The 18998-nt window shown below is 39.8% G+C and overlaps 1 protein-coding gene and 1 pseudogene across 4 annotated transcripts in view; both read right to left on the reverse strand.

Annotated features, from left to right (window-relative positions):
- LOC105526128 overlaps positions 1-653 on the reverse strand; it is a 3780-nt pseudogene extending 3127 nt beyond the window's left edge. Inside the window, exon 1 of the transcript XR_001004024.1 lies at positions 614-653. The product of XR_001004024.1 is annotated as a 60S ribosomal protein L34 pseudogene (transcript). The remainder of the gene's footprint in view (positions 1-613) is intronic.
- Positions 1-18998, reverse strand: part of PHACTR2 (phosphatase and actin regulator 2) — a 235422-nt gene that overhangs the window by 125771 nt on the left and 90653 nt on the right. For all 3 annotated transcript variants that reach the window (XM_011962034.1, XM_011962033.1, XM_011962032.1), the window contains exon 2: positions 7002-7169. In XM_011962034.1, coding sequence (XP_011817424.1) covers positions 7002-7169 — 168 coding nt within the window. The remainder of the gene's footprint in view (positions 1-7001; positions 7170-18998) is intronic.

Raw genomic sequence — 18998 nt, forward strand, 5'->3', positions numbered from 1 at the left:
TGGTGGCTCACGCCTGTAATCCCAGGACTTTAGGAGGCCAAGGCAGGTGGATCACCTGAGGTCAGGAGTTCGACACCAGCCTGGCCAACATGGTAAAACCCTGTCTCTACTAAAAATACAAAAATCAACTGGGTGTAATAGCACATGCCTGTAGTCCCAGCTACTCAGGAGGCTGAGGCAGGAGAATCGCTTGAACTCAGGACGCAGAGGTTGCAGTGGGCCAAGATCATATGCACTCCAGCTTGGATGACAGAGCGAGACTCTGTTTCCAAAAAAAAAAGCACTTCCAACTTTTTAGTGGAATAAGATAGGTAAAATCAAAATGCTGTCATTTATTAATGCAACCAGAGCAATCCTTAACAAATATCACCTTAAGCAAATCCTTTAACTTTGCCCTACTTTCTAGATGTGGAAAATAATCCCAAATAGCAACATTAGGTCTCTATGGTTACAAGAGAATATTATCCTTTAATAGGACCAAACATAATTTTGATCCTTGCCAACCATTTTTCTACATGTGCACTGTGGAAAGCAGGCCAGTCAAGTAGAAATAAAGTAATTCTTCAGACAAAATCCTTCTTACAGCAAAAACTAGTATGTGAGGCAAAACGATCTATTAGAGCCACCTTTCTATGATCAGTCCTTTCTAATGTGGGTAGGAAGACACCTTTTAGAGATGCAACTAGTGAATGGTCGAAGGTACTGGCTATGGGGCTTCATTGCTTAGGTTCAAATATTGCCTTTGCCTACGGCCAGGTGTGTTTTCTTGGGCAAGCCCCAGTCTCCTCATCAGTAGAACTGGGAAAATAGTAGCCATCAAAGACTGCAGTTCATAAGGTTGTACTGATGATTCAGTGAGTTAATATGAATCCAGTTATTGGAGCAGAACCTGGTACCTAACAGCATTCAATAAAAATTAGCCATTATTATTATTAGGGAGTACAGAGTACCTTCAGGAAATCAAAGATATTACCAGATGATTCTCTACAACTTAGTCTGATTCCTAGAATGCTAACACTGACAACAATACTACCTAAAAATCTAGACAGACATTCTTTTTCTATTACTACCAACACAAATAAAAGTCTCCTTTTTATTGAAGATAAATTGTCTTGATTTTCTTTATATAGGAGTATAACTTACTTTTAAATAAGGACAAAAGACAGGGACAATATTTTTTCTAATTTTATTGGCTTCTTAATAGTGGTACATGGCTGTAATTGTGAAGTACATGTTTTGGTTAGTATTTTAATTTGTTATAATTTTTTAAATCTTCAATTTCTTTTATAAAGTCCTAAAGCATAGGCAGGGTGTGATGGTTCATGCCTGTAATCCCAGCACTTTGAGAGGCCAAGGAGGATGAATTGTTCGAGCCCAGGAGTTTGAGAACAGCCTGGCAATACAGTGATACGGTGTCTCTACAAAACACACAAAAATTAGCTGAGTGTGGTGCTATGTGCCTGTTGTCTCATCTGTTTGGGAGGCTCAAGTGGGAGGATCATCTGAGCCCAGGGAGGTTGAGGATGCAGTGAGCTGTGATTGTGCCACTATACTCCAGCCTGGGGGACATAATGAGACCCTCCTGCCAAAAAAAAAAAAAAAAAAAGTCCTACATCACCCAGTACTGCATTTTTGGCTATAGTGGGTATTTAATAAAGAAGCAATTCAAGGCGTATTTTTTTATTACATCCCATGTATAAGTTATTATATAAAGAACCTATGTGAAGTGCAGCAAAAGTGAGTGTAATAGTCTCTGCCCTTAAATACTTTACATAGTAAATTAGGAGCATAAGACAGACACTTAAACAAGAAAACAAGTTAAAATAAACATGTCCTAATAGGAGTACAGGCAAAGGAGGGGTGGCTACCATCAGCTGGTGCTGAATCAAAGTCAAGAGTATCTGCAGGAGGAAGAGACATGTTACTGACCCTTGAATGACTGCTAGCATTTCAATAGGTATAGCTGGAGGAAGGAGGTGCTCAGAGGAACAGGAAAGAGCAAGAAGAAAAGCCAGGGGACCAAGAAGGCTTGGGGCATGCTGAGCCAGTGACCCAGCATGACTGAAGTCCAAGGACTATGGACGACTTGAAAAGAAAAGGTCAGTTTGGGTTAAACTGAGAAGAGCTGAGGAGCCTGGATTTCACTGAAGAAGCAATGTGGACCCAGTCACACTTTTTGAGCAAGAAGTGACAGGAGCAAAGTCCCATCTGAGGAATGTTTCCTGACGGTGATATCCAAGAGGATCTGGGGGGGCAAAAGGGGAGATGGGTGATCTGCCCACCTATGTCCCCAGATCCACACATGTTGGGCTACTGCTGCTGACCAGAGGGAGCCCTCGTCTCCCTGCTCACCCAGCTCTTGGGCTATGTCATTTCCAGCAACAGTAACTCCAGCACCACAGGCTTAGGATCTTAGGGACTCCTCCTCTAAATCCATTCCCTGTGTTCCACTTTATATAGCAAGTTTCTGTCCTGAGTCCTTTGGTAAGTTCCTGTCCTAGTTATCAGCTCTATTTCCTTGTTCTTTAAAAAAAGATAGGGCCGTAGGCTGAGCGTGGTGGCTCATGCCTGCACTCTCAGCACTTTGGGAAGCTGAGGTGGGCAGATTGCTTGAGCCCGGGAGTTTGAGACCAGCCTGGGCAACATGGCGAAACCCCATCTCTATTAAAAGTACAGTACAAAAGTACAAAAATTAGCTGGACATTGTGGCGTGTGCCTGTGGTCCCAGCTGCTTGGGAGGCTGAGGCAGGAGGATTGCTTGAAGCCGTGAGATTGAGGCTGCAGTGAGCTGTGATAGCACTACTGCATGCCAGCCTGGGTGACTAGGGCCCTGTTCAAGTCTTTCTGATTCCCACATCAGACACCATCTGCCCCACCTAAATACTCCTACCTGAGAAAAGAACACCCTGGTTACTGAGGCCTGTCTGAATCTTCTAATATCGCTCACCTGGATGCTCTGAGCTTTACCCTACCTGTTGGAACCTGTGCCATTTTGTGGTGAAATATTCATCACTCTATTTGCCTGGCTTGATACTTATAAGGTTATTATCTTGATCACTTGGGTTCCTGACAGCCTGTGACATCCCAAACCTCCTCTGTCAGCCTCACCAGCTAGGTCAGGTTCCCCTCGTAGATAGGCTTGCTGCCAGAACCCTGCCTCTCCCTGTCTTCTCTAGCGGCCTACAGATTTCTATAGCTAGCTGCAAATAAGCATAGCAAAAAAGCTATGTTGCACTAATTGAGACATTAGGTGATAGGACTAGACAACAGGAATTGACAGGATAGGCTGATGTTAAAGACTTTGCATGAGGAGAAAATAAATCAAACGTTTTAGGAACTGATAGAATGTAGAAGATGGTGAGAGCAGGAAGAGTCAAAGAACTCCATGGTTCAAAGTCTGGATGCCAAAGGAAGCCATGTCTACAGTAATAAGGATTGCTGGGGTTGACAGGGAATCTGTTTTGGTTGGAATGCATTTATACATAGTACTTTTCCACTCCCTCTTCCTTCACTCCCTGTGTCTATCATAGCATTTATTAGTACCTTACCTGTCTAGAATGAAAGCTCCATGAGGGCAGGAACCTCATTTGCTTATTGGCTGCAGAATACCAGGCTTCCAGAACAGTGCCTGGCAACTAGCATGTTTTCCATGGAAATACATATAGACCGTATGAATGGATTTTGAGTTAACATGTTGTTCTCAGGTAGTGCTACCCATCAGATGCTTGGGTAGATGTGCATGGGCATTGGCTGCAGCCTGGGCCAGTTTGAGGGATGTAGGTATGGGAAAGAAGGGCACATTCAAAGCAACAGAAGGGCTAAGGCACATAGCAACCTTCCCTCAGAGGGTTAGGGGAGTTGCAAAGATGAAGAGAAAAGGCAAAAGAGAGAAAGAGAAGCGAAAGACAAACAAGATAATGGTAGCTTTTGTAAGTTAAGGAAGAGGTATTTTGGAAATTAAGGCAGGACTGATTATTCAGTGACAGCAAATGTTGTAGAGGTTGAAATGAATGAAAATAAGAGAATGACACTAAATTTAATGGTTGGAGACTTGGAGTAACCTCGGTGAATACAGAACACAGAGACAGATTGCAGTGGGAAAAGGAATGAGAACGTAGGGAGAAAGTAGAGGCAGCAGAGACAGGTTAGATTTTCAGTAAGTTTGGTCTTGATGGTAATACACTAGGAGAAGTTAGAGGAACAACTGTGTTTATTTAGACAGGGCGTTTGTCCTCTTACCTTTGGGGAGATATAAGCATATATAAAAATCCAAAGGAAGGATGTTTATATCCTCACCTCCCACCAAATCAAATAAAATCAAATCAAAATGGGAAAAAATGATTATGTAGGGGGAAAAAAAGGTGTAAGTGCCATTTTCAGTTCTAAATATAGGGAAGGGATAGAAGAACCTAGAGCTTAGCTGGGACCTCTCATGCAGGAGAAGAAAAGCAATGAAGAGGGGTATCTGGGGGAAGTAGATGTAAAAGAGGCCTGTTCTCCTGTCCTAGAATCTAAGAGCCAGACACTGAACAGCCTAAATCAGAGTCGAAGATATTGGAAAATTTCTGCTTTAAAACAAGGCTAAAGAATTGGAAGCTGGGGCGTAAGCCCAGCCTGCCTTATAGGGCACCATGTCCTTTGGACATAGAGTGAACATTCCAAAATACAACTGACTCAAGGACCACCAAGACAGGCTACGAATGGGACACTTCTTACCTTCAGTCACAACAGTAAACATGTTATTACAATTCATTAATAAATTAGTGTTCCATCCTGTCTACTACCAATTAAGAATCCCTATAACAGAAACCCATTCTAGGAAAAGCGGTATTTATCACTGTGCAGCAGAACACAATAAGGTTCATATCCATGTGAATACCAACCCAGGAGTTTAAGAGAAGGACAAACATAGAAGACTTACTTTTCTTGGAAGAAATTAACTTTCTTTTTTACCTCAAGATATGGTGGGTCTTGCCTAAGGTGTACTTCATTGATTATCAGACAGCCAACGGCCCTCATCATATCCAAACAGCTCAATTCCACTGCTTGAGATAATTTTTTAAAGAAGAAAATAACTTTCTCTTGATTATATCCAAATACTAGTTTTGTGCAAAAGTAATTGCAGTTTTTTGCCACTAAAAGTAATGGCAAAAATCACAATTACTTTTGTACCAACTGAATATATCTGTTTTCCTCTAGATATGACATCTTTCTCCAATGTGAAAAAAAAAATAAACTAACATATGATACACCGTTTTATAACTTATGTTCGTTTTCGTACCTTACGTCTGGAGCCCTGCTCCCATCTTGGGTAGTCTTGGTAACGTGAAGAGCCAGATTCTCCCAATGCTTAAGCACATGTGAGAGGGAGGCACTTGAAGAAGGCCAGTGAGGTTCCTTCCATGACCAAAAAACAGAGGAGAACAAGATGCCCAGCCAGGGACTGGAAGGAGTCAAAGGTGTAAGAGTGTCTCTGGGGACCAACAACAGAATCTGGAACTGAAGTACCTCCGAGTTCAGCACATTCAACTCCCTGATTGTGCAGGCAAGAAAACTGAGGCTGATCTCCCCTGTTCAAAGTCGCCCGGCCAGGTGTCCTCACACAGCACAGCACCCTGTCCCGCACCTCTCACCACCTCCTAACCCAGAAAGCCACTTAGGTACTGAAGAGCACCCAATAACCAAACCAGCAGTATTTTCCCCTAAGCCAAGTTTCTCTTCTTTCTCTATCTTTTTATTACAGAAATTTTCCAATATCTATAAGCAGAGAAATGAGAATAATAACCACCATGGACCCACTGTGCAGCTCAAACAACCCATTGCCAGTCTTCCTTTATCTTAAGCTTACCTACCTCACCCTCCTCCAGGATTATTTTGAAGCAAATTCCAGGTAGCTTATCATTATTTCTTGTTAAATATAAAATGCTCAAACAAACTATATAGCTGCAAATGCATCCAAAACAATTTTCTTTGGGGAGCTTTGATGCTCCTATTCCATATCCTTGCATTGTGTGTAGTATTTTTAATTTCATTTCACAGCTCTAGAACAAAACCCTAGCTCTTATCTTAGTACAGACCGATAAGATACGCTCTGTGTCCCTGTACATCCACTAACAATATTAGACTGTGGTACAACGAGGAATTCTGATGAAGGGATTGCCTTGGACAGTAAGCATGGGGAACGTTGAACTTACTAAACACTTTTCTATAATAGACACAGTACACTGACACTGGCACTTGTTTAAATTGGGCTGAATTCTGGCCTGAGATTTAAAGCCAACTTCGTCCACGAGTCGATATGAAAGGCACTAAGCAATGTAACTCCTTAAGGTTTAACAAATCTACAAACTAAATTAACAACCAAACATTTTCACACCAATAGGGTTATGCCTCTACTCTTTTAAGACAGAGACCATTTATTTGTGCTAAGGATATGATAGAAATCTAAAATCAAATATAACAAAATTTTTCTTCATATAGCCACTTAAATCTTTCCTAAAGAATAAATACATCAAAAAAGACATTTTTTAAAAAGTTTTCATTAACGAACAAGACTGTACTACTAGTTAAATAATGTTATATGTATAGTAGTATAGTGTACTAGTTAAATATTTATATATTAATATAAATAGTACAGTCTAACTAGTTAAACATATATGTAACATCATGTGTATATAAAAATGGATACCTGCCATCACAATGTTGATGAATAGCATTTCCACTTATCATTTTCTACTATTTCACTCCCTTGCCTCACCCATCCATTTTTTATATAAATTTACAAATATATATTTTTAAATAAGAATATATTAGAAAGTTAAGGTCAGTACAAAAAGAAGGCAAATCAGAACTCTTAAGTCGTTTCATCCATAAAATAAAGAATTCATTTCAAATATGGATTAAATTTTTTCTGGGAAAAAACACACTGTAATACATACTTTTCTACCTTTTGAAACATTTTATGATTTATCCCATCTTCTAACAAGTTATGATACTCATACCTGCTGAGGTTTCTCTAAATTTGTCGCTGGTCTTCTTTTTCCTCCATTTCCAAGGCTTAAAGATTTTACCAATGGTGGATAGTTTCCCCTTTCTCTTGAAGGGAGGTGTTTGGGAACCTGCTGTGGGGCCATCTGAGTTTGCTACAGAAGCTTTGTCCAGTCCATCAACTGTATAAAGAAAGATATAGACAGAGAAAGGTTGTAAAAAAGGTTGTAATAAAACAACATCATCGATTGGTTCCTGGGCTGTTAATGGTAAGCACATCCACTCTAATTGGAATCTCACATAAAGTTTACTTGTCCCATTTCACAGCTGGTAGGACTTCCCTCATATCAATCAGTAAACCAGTCAATTAGAAATTACAGCCAACTTAGAAAATCATTCTGGGGAAACAGACTAGAAACAAGAGACTGACATGATAGATGGGGCCAAATGCGTGTCTGTGCAACACAGCTAAATCCATCTGCAACAACCCCATCAATATTTTGTACAGGAATAGGGTATTCTAAGTATTTCTGAAATAGGATGTTCCTCCAGAGACTAGTTTGACATTCTCAGTAATGAATATTACAGTTATGGTGTAGTTAAAAATCACGGTTTCTCTTTCACAAAATAAAATTTGGTGCCAGGAAGCTAAATTCTATTTTTACAATGCTAAAACTATCTTTTGCTTCTATTACAAAAAAGGTTTTGAGCTTCAAAGAAACTGATAACTACACTAACCACAAGAAATATGTGGAAAATTTGGGTACTGTGTGTGATAAAAACATGTTTTTGTATGTCTTCACTATTTTATTTATCAGAAGAAATGCACAAAATCTTAAGTTGCTTTGCTTGCACTGTGTTCTAGGCTGATGGAAGATAGCAATGACTTATGTTACACCAACTATCAAATTTTAATGGCAAAGAACTGGAAGCAGGCCAGAATGGATGAACTATAATATTATTCCATCAATAAAATAGCATTTGAAATTATGGCAAAAAAAAAAAAAAAAGGAAAAATCAAGACAGTAGTTTCTTCTTGGAGGCAGAAATTACCTGAGAAGAAACTTGAGGGAAGGTATAGGGGTGATGGAAATTATCTCAGCAATGGTTGGATGACCCAAAACTCATTAAATGGAATTTACAATTTCTTGCATTTCACTTTACGTAAAATTTACCTTTAAAAAACCATAAACAGACAGTGAAGTCTAATTAATGACATGTATGCTGAAGTGTCTAGAGGTGAAATGTACTGATGTCCATCAAAAATAATAAATGGATAGATAGATGGAATAGGCAGATGGATATAAGTGCAATAAAGTAAAATAGAGCAAAATGTTAAGTGTTGAATCCAGCTGGTAGATATGTATATGGGGCGTGATACCAATTCTTTTATCTTCTCTGTATTTTTAAAACTTTCTTAATATAATATTGGCAATAGTGAAGCAAATAAAAACAAAAATTGAACAGCAAGGACTTCTGCTTCCAAGAAGATAAAACAGACTTACTTTTTCTTTTTGAGACAGTCTTGCTCTGTCGCCCAAGCTGGAGTGCAGTGGCGCGATCTCAGTTCACTGCAACCACCGCCTCCCTGGTTCAAGCAATTCTCCTGCCTCAGCCTCCCGAGCAGCTAAGACTGACTACAGGTGCATGCCACCACGCCCAGCTAATTTTTGTATTTTTAGTAGAAACGGTGTTTCACTATATTGGTCAGGCTGGTCTCGAACTCCTGACCTCAAGTGATCCACCCATCTCAGCCTCACAAAGTGCTGGGATTACAGGCATGAGCCACCACACCCAGCCCAAACTTACTTTTTCTTATTCCTTTAGCTAAATACAACTTTAAAAAAAAAAAAAAAAAAAAAAAACCATGGATGTTACATATAAATGTAAGAAAATTCTGTAAGGCCAAGAGAAGGTAGACAAGCTTGGGACCTCAGAACCCAAGAAACAACAAAGTGGTGAGATTCCTGGGTTTTCTTTTTGCCTCAAATATCCCAGACTCGTAGCTGAAGAAGTCAGAAACCTCTAAAGGCCAGCAAGCATGGAAGCCAGCAACCCAGAAACACCAACGGATACAGACCACAAGCGTCTTCACTCTCTAGCCACATAACCAGGAAAGGGGCAGAGTAGCAAAATAAGAAACTTTTAGACAATAACTGCTCTACTACAGCCGAGCACCATAGAAGAACCTGTGACCACACATGCTAGCAAAGGCTGAATGGAGTTACTAGATTTCCACCCTCATGAGGCTCTGAAAAGGAGCCCTAATATCCCCACTAGTGTGGTGTCAGAGAAGACCAAGCAGGAAACTAACACCCTTATGCCTGGCGGCTGATAATGAAGCATCTTCCACAGTGTCAGTGGAGACCATGTAGGAAGCCCTGACATCCATCCCTTCCCAGCAATAACTGGGTATCTCTCCCCTCCTCCAAAACACAGGTGGTCAAATCATTGCACACTGGGAACAAGACCACTCCAACTGTGGTATCAAGGGATCCGGAAATTCTACCTGTGCCCAACACTAACAAGGACACCCCACACACATAATGTGTCAACAGAGGACAGGTGGTGAACTGGGATTTTTACCTCCGGCAGGGGTGACAAGGTGGCACCCACTGCTTCCCCTGCTATAGAGGTGTCAGACAATGCCAATTAAAACAGAAGGTTTCAAACAAGATCTAGAGTCACATAACATAATACAAAAATGTCCTAGTTTCCATCGAAAATCACTTGACACACTAAGAACCAGGAAAATTTCAAACTGAATGAAAAAAGACAATCAATAGACATCAGTTCCTAAATCCTTATGAGTTCTCCTTCCAAACAAATAGGAATAACTCCTATTCCTCCCACTAGTGAAGTCTACTGTAATTTCAGGTACTATCTGGGCAGAGATGGGCAGACACTGTGCACTGCTAGGGAAAATTGGAGATTCAAGTCCTATGCTGACTGATTCTTCTGAAAGTGGTTCCTAACCCTACTTTCAGCCATAGTACAACAGATAGAGATACAGGAGACAGACTGATTTTGAAGCTAATTCAGAGTAAAGGAGCAAAATATTTATTACTTCAATTCTACTCCTGTCCAACTTCCCTCCTTGAACCAAAGTGCAAACCCAGAGGGGAACTGAGAGTATGGTTTTACTTCTTCATGAAGACTTTCCGCTGAACTCTCATGTAAGGGCTTAACTTTGAACAACTTAAACATTGTAAAATATAAAAGGGCTGATTATTATGAGCATAGAAAACAAAAGTTTCCATTTCAAATTCACCTCTGTGGTTACATGTCTAGTTTTCATTTTCTTACAATATAGTGGGATCTTTCTCTCCCAACCCACATATCCAGTTCCCTGATGTTCCATAAAAATTCTACTTTCTCTCTGAAGCAATTAAGAACAGCCTATTTTTCCCCTATCATAAACCACACTTGCAATTAGAAACCATATTTTGGCACAGTTGGCCAGTGTGCCATTGTACTTCTCTTAAATCATGAATGTGAGGACCACTGTCACCCGCCTTTGAGTAGCAGGGGAAGAATATTAACTCTCTTCTTTAGATACCCAGGACACTGGCATTGCTATTGATATTTCTATAATTTTGCTTGTGGATCAGTTTTCCACTAAAATCTATTTGAAACTTTCCATAAATTCTTTCACAATAAGTCTGGTGAATTTTGCATTTATATGCAGATATAAACAAATTGCCAGGTAAATCCCAGATGAAAGGTAAAATTTCCTGATTGTTTTCATTGTTAATTTTGGTCCACTTTTATGTTACTAAGAGTAACTTGTCATTCATCAGAACTTACCTTTTCACACTTGAGTTCTACATTTTAAAACACAGCATATTTTGAAATACAGTCATTAGCTAATCAAATGTAGACACTTTAAATGACACAGCTCAGTATATCTTCCCACTGAAACAAGCCCACATCTAACAGAATTTCCCTGCACCACCAATTGCTAAGAAATCAGAAAATACATACAGGTTTTATTTTTTATTTAAACAGAAATGTATCAATTAGGCAGTCCCAGCACAAATGTGACCACATAAGCCAAAAATAAATGAGGCTAGATAATTACCATATTGATAGGGTTTAGATATGACTCCCCACCCAAATCTCATGTCAAATTGCAATCCTCAGTGTTGGAGGTGGAGCCTGGTGGGAGGTAGGGATCGTGGTCATGAATTATTTAGCACCATCCCCTCTTGATACTGTATAGTGGGTGAGATCACATGAATTCCAGTTGTTTAAAAGTGTGTAGCACCTCTCTCTCTCTCTTCCTCCTGCTCCAGCCATATAAGACATGCCTGCTTCCCCTTCACTAGGTGCCATGATTGTAAGTTTCCTGAGACTTTTCCAGAAGCTAAGCAGAAGTCAGCCTGCAGAACTATGAGCCAATTAAACCTCTTTTCTACATAAATTACCCAGTCTCTGGTATTTCTTTACAGCAGTGCGAGACCAGACTAATATACATATGAAATAAATTGTAGGTTTGAATAGTCTTCCCTTTGAGATTTGATAAATAAATGATAGGGATTCTTAGAAAAATTGAATCTACTTAATAGAGTTCGTTGTATGTTTATACTATTTAATGGTTATGATATTTTTGATATCAATTTTTCCCCACACATAATTATTTCAGGCACTGAGAAACTGAGACAGATGTGGCATAGTATTCTGACTCACAAATGTTTGTAGCTGAAAGACCACTTAGAAAAGAATCTCCGTAAAAGAACTCCTGGTACTAATTTCGTACAAACTGACAGCCGCCCTGCAGAAAAAAGGTAGGTGGTAAAAAACATGGTCTCAACTTTTCTCCAAATATCCTTAAATATCTGAAGGTCGATGAGAATGCATTTTTGAAGCCCAATCATAGCAAAAATAACTGGGAGAAATTGTGTGTGGTAAATAATGCTTTGATAACACTCTGCTATGTATGCATTAAGAAAGTTAAAAAAAAAAAAAAACTAAGCATATCAAACTTTATTTACTTAAAATATGGCTTCCAGGCTTTGTTATTTTTTGTGCTTTGTTATGTTTTTACAATATTAAGATTATCTGTGTATATGTTTATTTCTATTACAGTTTTCATATTTCTATTATAATTCTGTCACTTTCCCCTTTAAAAGCCACAGAACATATGGCAAAGAAAAATCAGAACTGAGTGCTTAGGGAAGATTTAACTTTATTGCCTACATTTACATGAGGTCTCTTTCTCTCTCTCAAGTCTCAATAACTTAAAATATATTGCTATCATTAAACAAGGGCAAATGTACAACATCTGGGCACAGAAGCAACCCACTATTGGTTAGGGTGAACTGATGGTATAAGCCATCACAGATGAGCTTGGATCACGGTTTCTAAGGCAGCCAAGTGGCTATCCTTGCCTTCCTTTATCTAAAGGAGTTCCTTACTCTCTTGCTAATCAGAGTTTACAGTGGGTTGGGTCAAATCTCTTCCTTTTAAGGGTAAAATAAATGGCAAGCGGAGAAGAAGAGAAAATGAACAGAAGAATCAAAATGTGTGGCATCACACGGGGTGCAGGTTAAAAATTCTGAAACTGCTGAACATGTATATTGAGATCAAACAAGGAAGTACAAGAATGGCAGATGGTGGAAGCCAGGTTTCTCACTACTGGAGAGAGAGGTTACAGATAAGCAACTGGAGAGGGAGGTTACAGATAAGCGAGAGAGTAAAGCTAGAATGATCCATGCAGCCCTGATTAGAGTTGGAGACATCTGCATGAACCCATGCTTGGCCAGGTAGACAGATAGATAAGTAAATGAATTATAGACATGTATACATGCATGGGTTTACTTACACACATGTATTTGCTAGCTCTGTCCTCTCAGAAGGCCTAGAAGTAATAACTCCCCAGTAGCAAAGAGCACGTCCAGCATGTAGATCTTGGTTTCTAATAGCATTCTCCAAGAGACAGACACCAACTCCTTATAGAAAAGGCTGCTTCTAGAGCTGGGGCATGGAAAACACTAGATGAGCCCTGCAACATCTTGTACTGCCAGAAAGTGCTCAAAAAGCAAACCGATGGGAGGGGGTAGGTTAAAGGGACACAGGAGCCCACTCAAACGTTTCCAAAGGCCAAAGCTGGAATCATCTCAGCAACAAAGAAAAAATATAGTATTAGATTATAACCCAAAGTATAAAATAAACATCCACAAATCCATACTCATATAGATAAATATTGAATGAATAAATGAATGTTGGAGAAGAGAAAAATCCTTACAAATTCCAAATAATTTATATACATAACCCTCTCTCAAGAAAGTGGAGCTTAACTCCTGACTGCTTAAATGTGGGCTATCCATAGTGACTTCCTTCCAAAGAGTACAGTATGGAAAGAGAGGAGAAAGGAGTGGCTTTATGGTGAAGATGCTGACAAACAGGACCTTAGCCAGGGATCGAGGTTCACATCATCAGTGATAAGTTGTGCTGACAGTATGTACTCTTGATATGATATAAGGAGAATGGTACTTCAAAACCCACAATGCTGTAGTAACTACAAGGAAAACATCAGGCAAAACTAAATTGAGAAACATTTCTAAAATACCTGACCAGTACATCTCAAAACTTTCAAGGTCTGGCCAGGCATGGTGGCTCATGCCTGTAATCTCAGCACTTTGGGAGGCTGAGGTGGGCAGATCACGCGAGGTCAGGAGTTCGAGACCAGCCTGGGCAACATGGTGAAACTCCACCTCTACTAAAAATACAAAAATTAGCCAGGCTTGGTAGCAGGCGCTTGGGAGGCTGAAGCAGGAGAAAAGCCTGAACCCAGCAAGTGGAGGCTGCAGTGAGCCGAGATCGTGCCACTTTACTCCAGCCTGGGCTACAAAGCGAGACTCATCTCAAAAACAAAACAAGTCTGGGTGCGGTGGCTCACGCCTGTAATCCCAGCAATTTGGTAGGCTGAGGCAGGCAGATCACAAGGTCAGGAGATTGAGACCATCCTGGCTAACATGGTGAAACCCCAGCTCTACTAAAAATACAAAAAATTATCCGGGCATGGTGGTGTGTGCATGTAGTCCCAGCTACTGGGGAGGCTGAGGCAGGAGAATCGCTTGAACCCAGGATGCAGAGGTTGCAGTGAGCTGAGATTGCGCCACTGCACTCCAGCCTGGGCAACAGAGCGAGACACCATCTAAAAGACAAAAACCAAAACAAAACTGTCAAGGTCATTCAAAACAAGGAAGGTCTGAGAAACTGTCAGACCAGAGGAGCCTAACGAGACACCATTGCTACATGCAACATGGCATCCTGAATGCATCCTGGAACAAAAAAAGACGACATTAGGGGAAAACTACTGAAATCCTAATAAACTGTGGAGGTTAGTTAACAGGAATAATATCGGTGTTTGTTCCTCAGTTGAAACAAATGTATCATGCTGATATAAGATCTCTCTGTATCATTTTTTCAACTTTTCTGCAAATCTAAAACTATTCTAAAATCAAGTTTGTATTTTAAAATGTGGCTTTCACTATCATGGAGGTAAATGAGGATCAAGATTTTTTCTTAGGAGTGAGGAAGTTGGCTTGAAGTGGCCTCGGTGCCTACTGTCCTTTACCGACAGTCAAGATTTCAGCTGAAAGGAGTTTTGGAAAGTAAAATGCTTCAGACTTGAACATCTTTCTCTCCAAAATTCTCCCTTTACTAATACTTCCATTCCCAGTATTCTATAAGTAAGAGAACATTTAAATTGCTGTTTCAACACTTTTTAGCACATAATGGATCCAGATAAGGTAAGTAGTATTCAACATCTTGCAAAATGGTAGACAATGGGGCCATCTCCAGCACGCATCAGGAGGTATTCATCCACAGTCACTGTGTAACCACACAGAGAGAAGAGATTTCAAACATCCCTCCACCGCGCGCACACACACACACACACACACACACTCATGATGGACTTTATCATGAAGTGAACAAATCAAGGCTGGCTGACTTTTTAAAGTAATGCCAAGAAAAATTTTCTCATTATCAGTACTATGTTCATCAGAGACATATGACACATATTTATGGGAAAAAATTAAAACAAATTTATAGTCATGTCCTTGAACATGTGAAAGGGTTAAATGTAAAAATTTTTAAAGGAACTATCCAAATATCTAAATAATCTAAAAATTTTAGATTATTTTTGAACTTTCTATATATAAACGTATTCCCTCACTTAAAAATCTGAAAATAATAGAATTTTAGAGTTAGAAAAGATCTTGGCTCAGAAGAAAATTGCTTTTCATCAGCTGATGATTCCTTTAAAAATAATCAGCATTAAGGTAATAATCATGGCTAAAGTATTTTAAAAATTATTTAGCCATCATCTTTTTAAATCCCCAAGAGTAAAAGAACAGAATGTAAGCAAGAAATTAAATTTAAAGAAAAAGAATAGAATGTGAAAACATTACCATATTAGAGTGTATTGAAAGGATTTTAGTAGCCCTGGAGGAAGATTGCTCATAACGCTGCTATTCATACTTGCCTCCCAATTTGCCAATTTCCTTTCCCCCATCAGTTGAAAGAAGCTGCAAACTTATCTAAAGGGAGTTGGGATAAGATCAGTAGTTCCCACTGTCATTAAAATTAATACTATGGAGATTTTCCAAAAAGATTTTTTTGAGGAATACAGTCAGAACGTAAATTATATTGCGCTTACAATCCCATTCAGACCAAAATATCAATCATTTCAAAGCCCCAGAAAGCCTCCTTATGCTTCTTCCAAATCAATAGCAACCCTCTCACCTCTATTCCCCCAGATAACCACTATTTTGACTTCCAGCAGCATTGATTTGTATTACCTGTTCCTTTTTTTTGTTTTGTAATTTTTTGTAGAGACAGGTTGCCCAGGCTGGCCTCAAACTCCTGGATTCAAGTGATCCACTTGCCTGGGCCTCCCAAAGTGCTGGGATTACAGGTGTGAGCCGCTGTGCCTGGCCTGTTTTACCTGTTCTTGAACTTTAACTTAGTGGAATCACACAATATAATCTTTTGTATTTCTTTCACTGAATGCCTGTGAAATTCATCTGTGGAACTTTCTTCCCTTACTTCGTTTCTGGGGAAAGCTAATCTACTTCTCTACCATCTTTTGATGTTGCCCCAAAGCCATGATAAACTAGAATTTCACCGAAGCAAGATTAAAGGTAGAGATGTAGTTTATTTTCTGTAAAAAAAAAAAAAAAAAGGTGTATATCTATTCTTACAATGCATATTAGAGCACTCAGTTCTGAGCAATGTAATTTATAAAAGCACTGGGCTACAGTGTTATCCACCATGGGACAACAATCATGTTTAGTACTTTCATATTATGCTATATATTAAAGCCCTATATATAAGGAAACTGGGAGCCAGGAAGGCTATCTGGGTTCCCAAATTGTTAACCAGTGACAGAGATAAGAGTCTAGGTCACCTGATTCCTGATCCAGGCTTATTTCCCACTCTACCAGGCTGTCTCCGTTGGCATATGATAGCTAAATTCATGGTGAACCAGCAACACTCCTAGTAGCTCTAAAATAGCAGTAAGACTATTTGTAAAAAAACAAAAAAGCAGGCCGGCACCGTGGCTCATGCCTGTAATCCCAGCACTTTGGGAGGATGAGGCGGGTGGATCACGAGGTCAAGAGATCAAGACCATCGAGACCATCCTGGCCAACATGGTGAAACCCCATCTCTACTAAAAATACAAAAAATTAGCTAAGTGTGGTGGTGTGCACCTATAGTCCCAGCTACTCGGGAGGCTGAGGCAGGAGGATCACTTGAACCCGGGAGGAGGAGGTTGCAGCGAGCCAAGATCATGCCACTGCATTCCTGTCTCAAAAAAAAAGAAGACATTGCACAATCAGGACAAGCAATAAATCTGTTATTGTTCTGGGTTTTGACCACCCAACTGGGATGGTGAACTGTAAGCCAAGAAGAGAGCTGGAGCCTAGTTCTAACTCTGCCACTTAATCAGCCCTGTGACCTTGAACAAGGACCCCAATTTTTCATGGCTGAAATTAGGAGACTAAGTTAAATGATCTCTAGGCTCCTTTCCAACTTTAAAAATTCTGACTTCATCTTGCTTTGTGCTGAGTTTATCAGTCTGGTAGGTCACATTAAGACCTATTCTAGTACTTGATACTTTATTATGCTAAAAAAAGGACCAGTTCTCAGTGCCTTATAAATACTGCCTCTTTCATCATTACTACAACCCTGCGAAGTAGTTGCTATTAGTATTCCCATTTTATAGATGAGGAAGTTGAGGCTGAGAGAGACCAAGCAACTAGCAAGATCCCACAGATGGTAAGCAGGATTTAAACTCAGGTAGTTTACCTCCCAAGTATTCTCTGTACAAAAATGGGGAGATGGGTAGTGGGTGGGAGTGGATTTCTATTTTAAGAGAAGGCAAGAGATAAATCCTAATGAGTAGTAACTCAATTCAACTCCTAACAACTTATTGGGCTAATCCAAGGAGTTAGGGCAGGTACTGTTTTGCTGTCTAAAACAATGCCCAGTGTCATCATGGTTAATTTCACGCTGGTGGTATGCAGAGTGTACTCTATATCTTATACTGACTAAAGTAATTTGATTGTACAGAATCCTTATTTATCATAATATTAATTTTAAAGTTTGATACTATCAATTTTTAAACTTGTTTTTTTAACAGAGGCAGACATTATTTTTAAACTCCCAGAGGGAAAAGCTACTAAAGACTTCCATCTGCCTACAAGCACTGACAGAGAATTCCAGAGTTTAAACTTGTGGCCAACAGGCCTGTTGAACGAGTATGTTTGTGCAGCTGCATGACATCCTGATTCACTGACATGAACAATATCCCCTAGACTTGCTACAGGATATTTAACAGATTAAATAAAGTGGCTCTTATTTGGGGTTTACAGAAATGCTGATTGAGTAGGCAAAGGGCCACTTTGCTAATGGAAAATCAATTTTAATGTAAATAAAAACATTTTACATTTTGAATGCCACCATTATCGCTACAAGGGAAGGGTTGTCTCTATGAACAGATAGGATGACTGCTTAGGAATAGCCATATGTTTGCTACAGAGAGGAAAAACGTGACAGGAATCAACCAACAACTTATCTTGTTCTCTGTAGATGTTAGTCATATACAACAAATCCCAGAGTGTGGAGTGGAGCAGGTCATGGTGTGTAGAGTGTGTGCTGCGTTTGTGAAAAGGAAGAAAAAGCTGATATGCCCCCAATAGACAATCTGCCAAATGAGAAAATTTCACCTCATCCATGTTAGGATAATGATCACCCTGTTCATGTTGGGAATGTGCATGGGGACAGACCTTTAGGGGAGAAGCTGGCAGACCTTATATATAAATTATAAAATAAAATCTGCTGAAATACCACACTTCTCCTCTCGTCCCCTCTCCCCATTGCCTCCAACCAATGGAGTCTTGTTCTGTCACCCAGGTTGGAGTGCAGTGGTGAGATCTCAGCTCACTGCAACCTCCGGTTTCCAGGTTCAAGTGATTCTCCTGCCTCAGCCTCCCAAGTAGCTGGGATTACAGGTGCATGCCACCACTCCTTGCTAATTTTTGTATTTTTAGTAGAGACAGGGTTTCAGCGTGTTGGTCAGGCCAGTCTCAAACTCCTAAGCTCAAGTGATCCGCCCACCTCAGCCTCCCAAAGTGTTTGTTTTACAGGCGTGAACCACTGCACCTGGCTGAAATATCACAGTTTTTAAGTAAGGGGCTAAATTTTGTTTCAAACAAAATTATGAAAAAATTTCCACAGAGGATGAATGTAACAGAAATATTATTAAAATAACACATTAAATCTAGACCAATATCTTTAAGTCAAAAGGCTGGTAGATAAATAAAAGCCCAGAGAATATACACATATATATATATAAAATGTGACTAATGTACTCTCTATGTCCAAGAGCCTCCTGGCAGTCATACAAAGTCCCCAAGGTTGGTATCAGTGGAGAGACCGTGGCCACATGTAGCATCCTGGACAACCTTCCCAAGGCAGATGTGAAACCTGCAGGCATA

This window comes from Colobus angolensis, unplaced genomic scaffold (assembly GCF_000951035.1).
Source record: "Colobus angolensis palliatus isolate OR3802 unplaced genomic scaffold, Cang.pa_1.0 Scaffold58, whole genome shotgun sequence".
NCBI lineage: Eukaryota > Metazoa > Chordata > Mammalia > Primates > Cercopithecidae > Colobus > Colobus angolensis.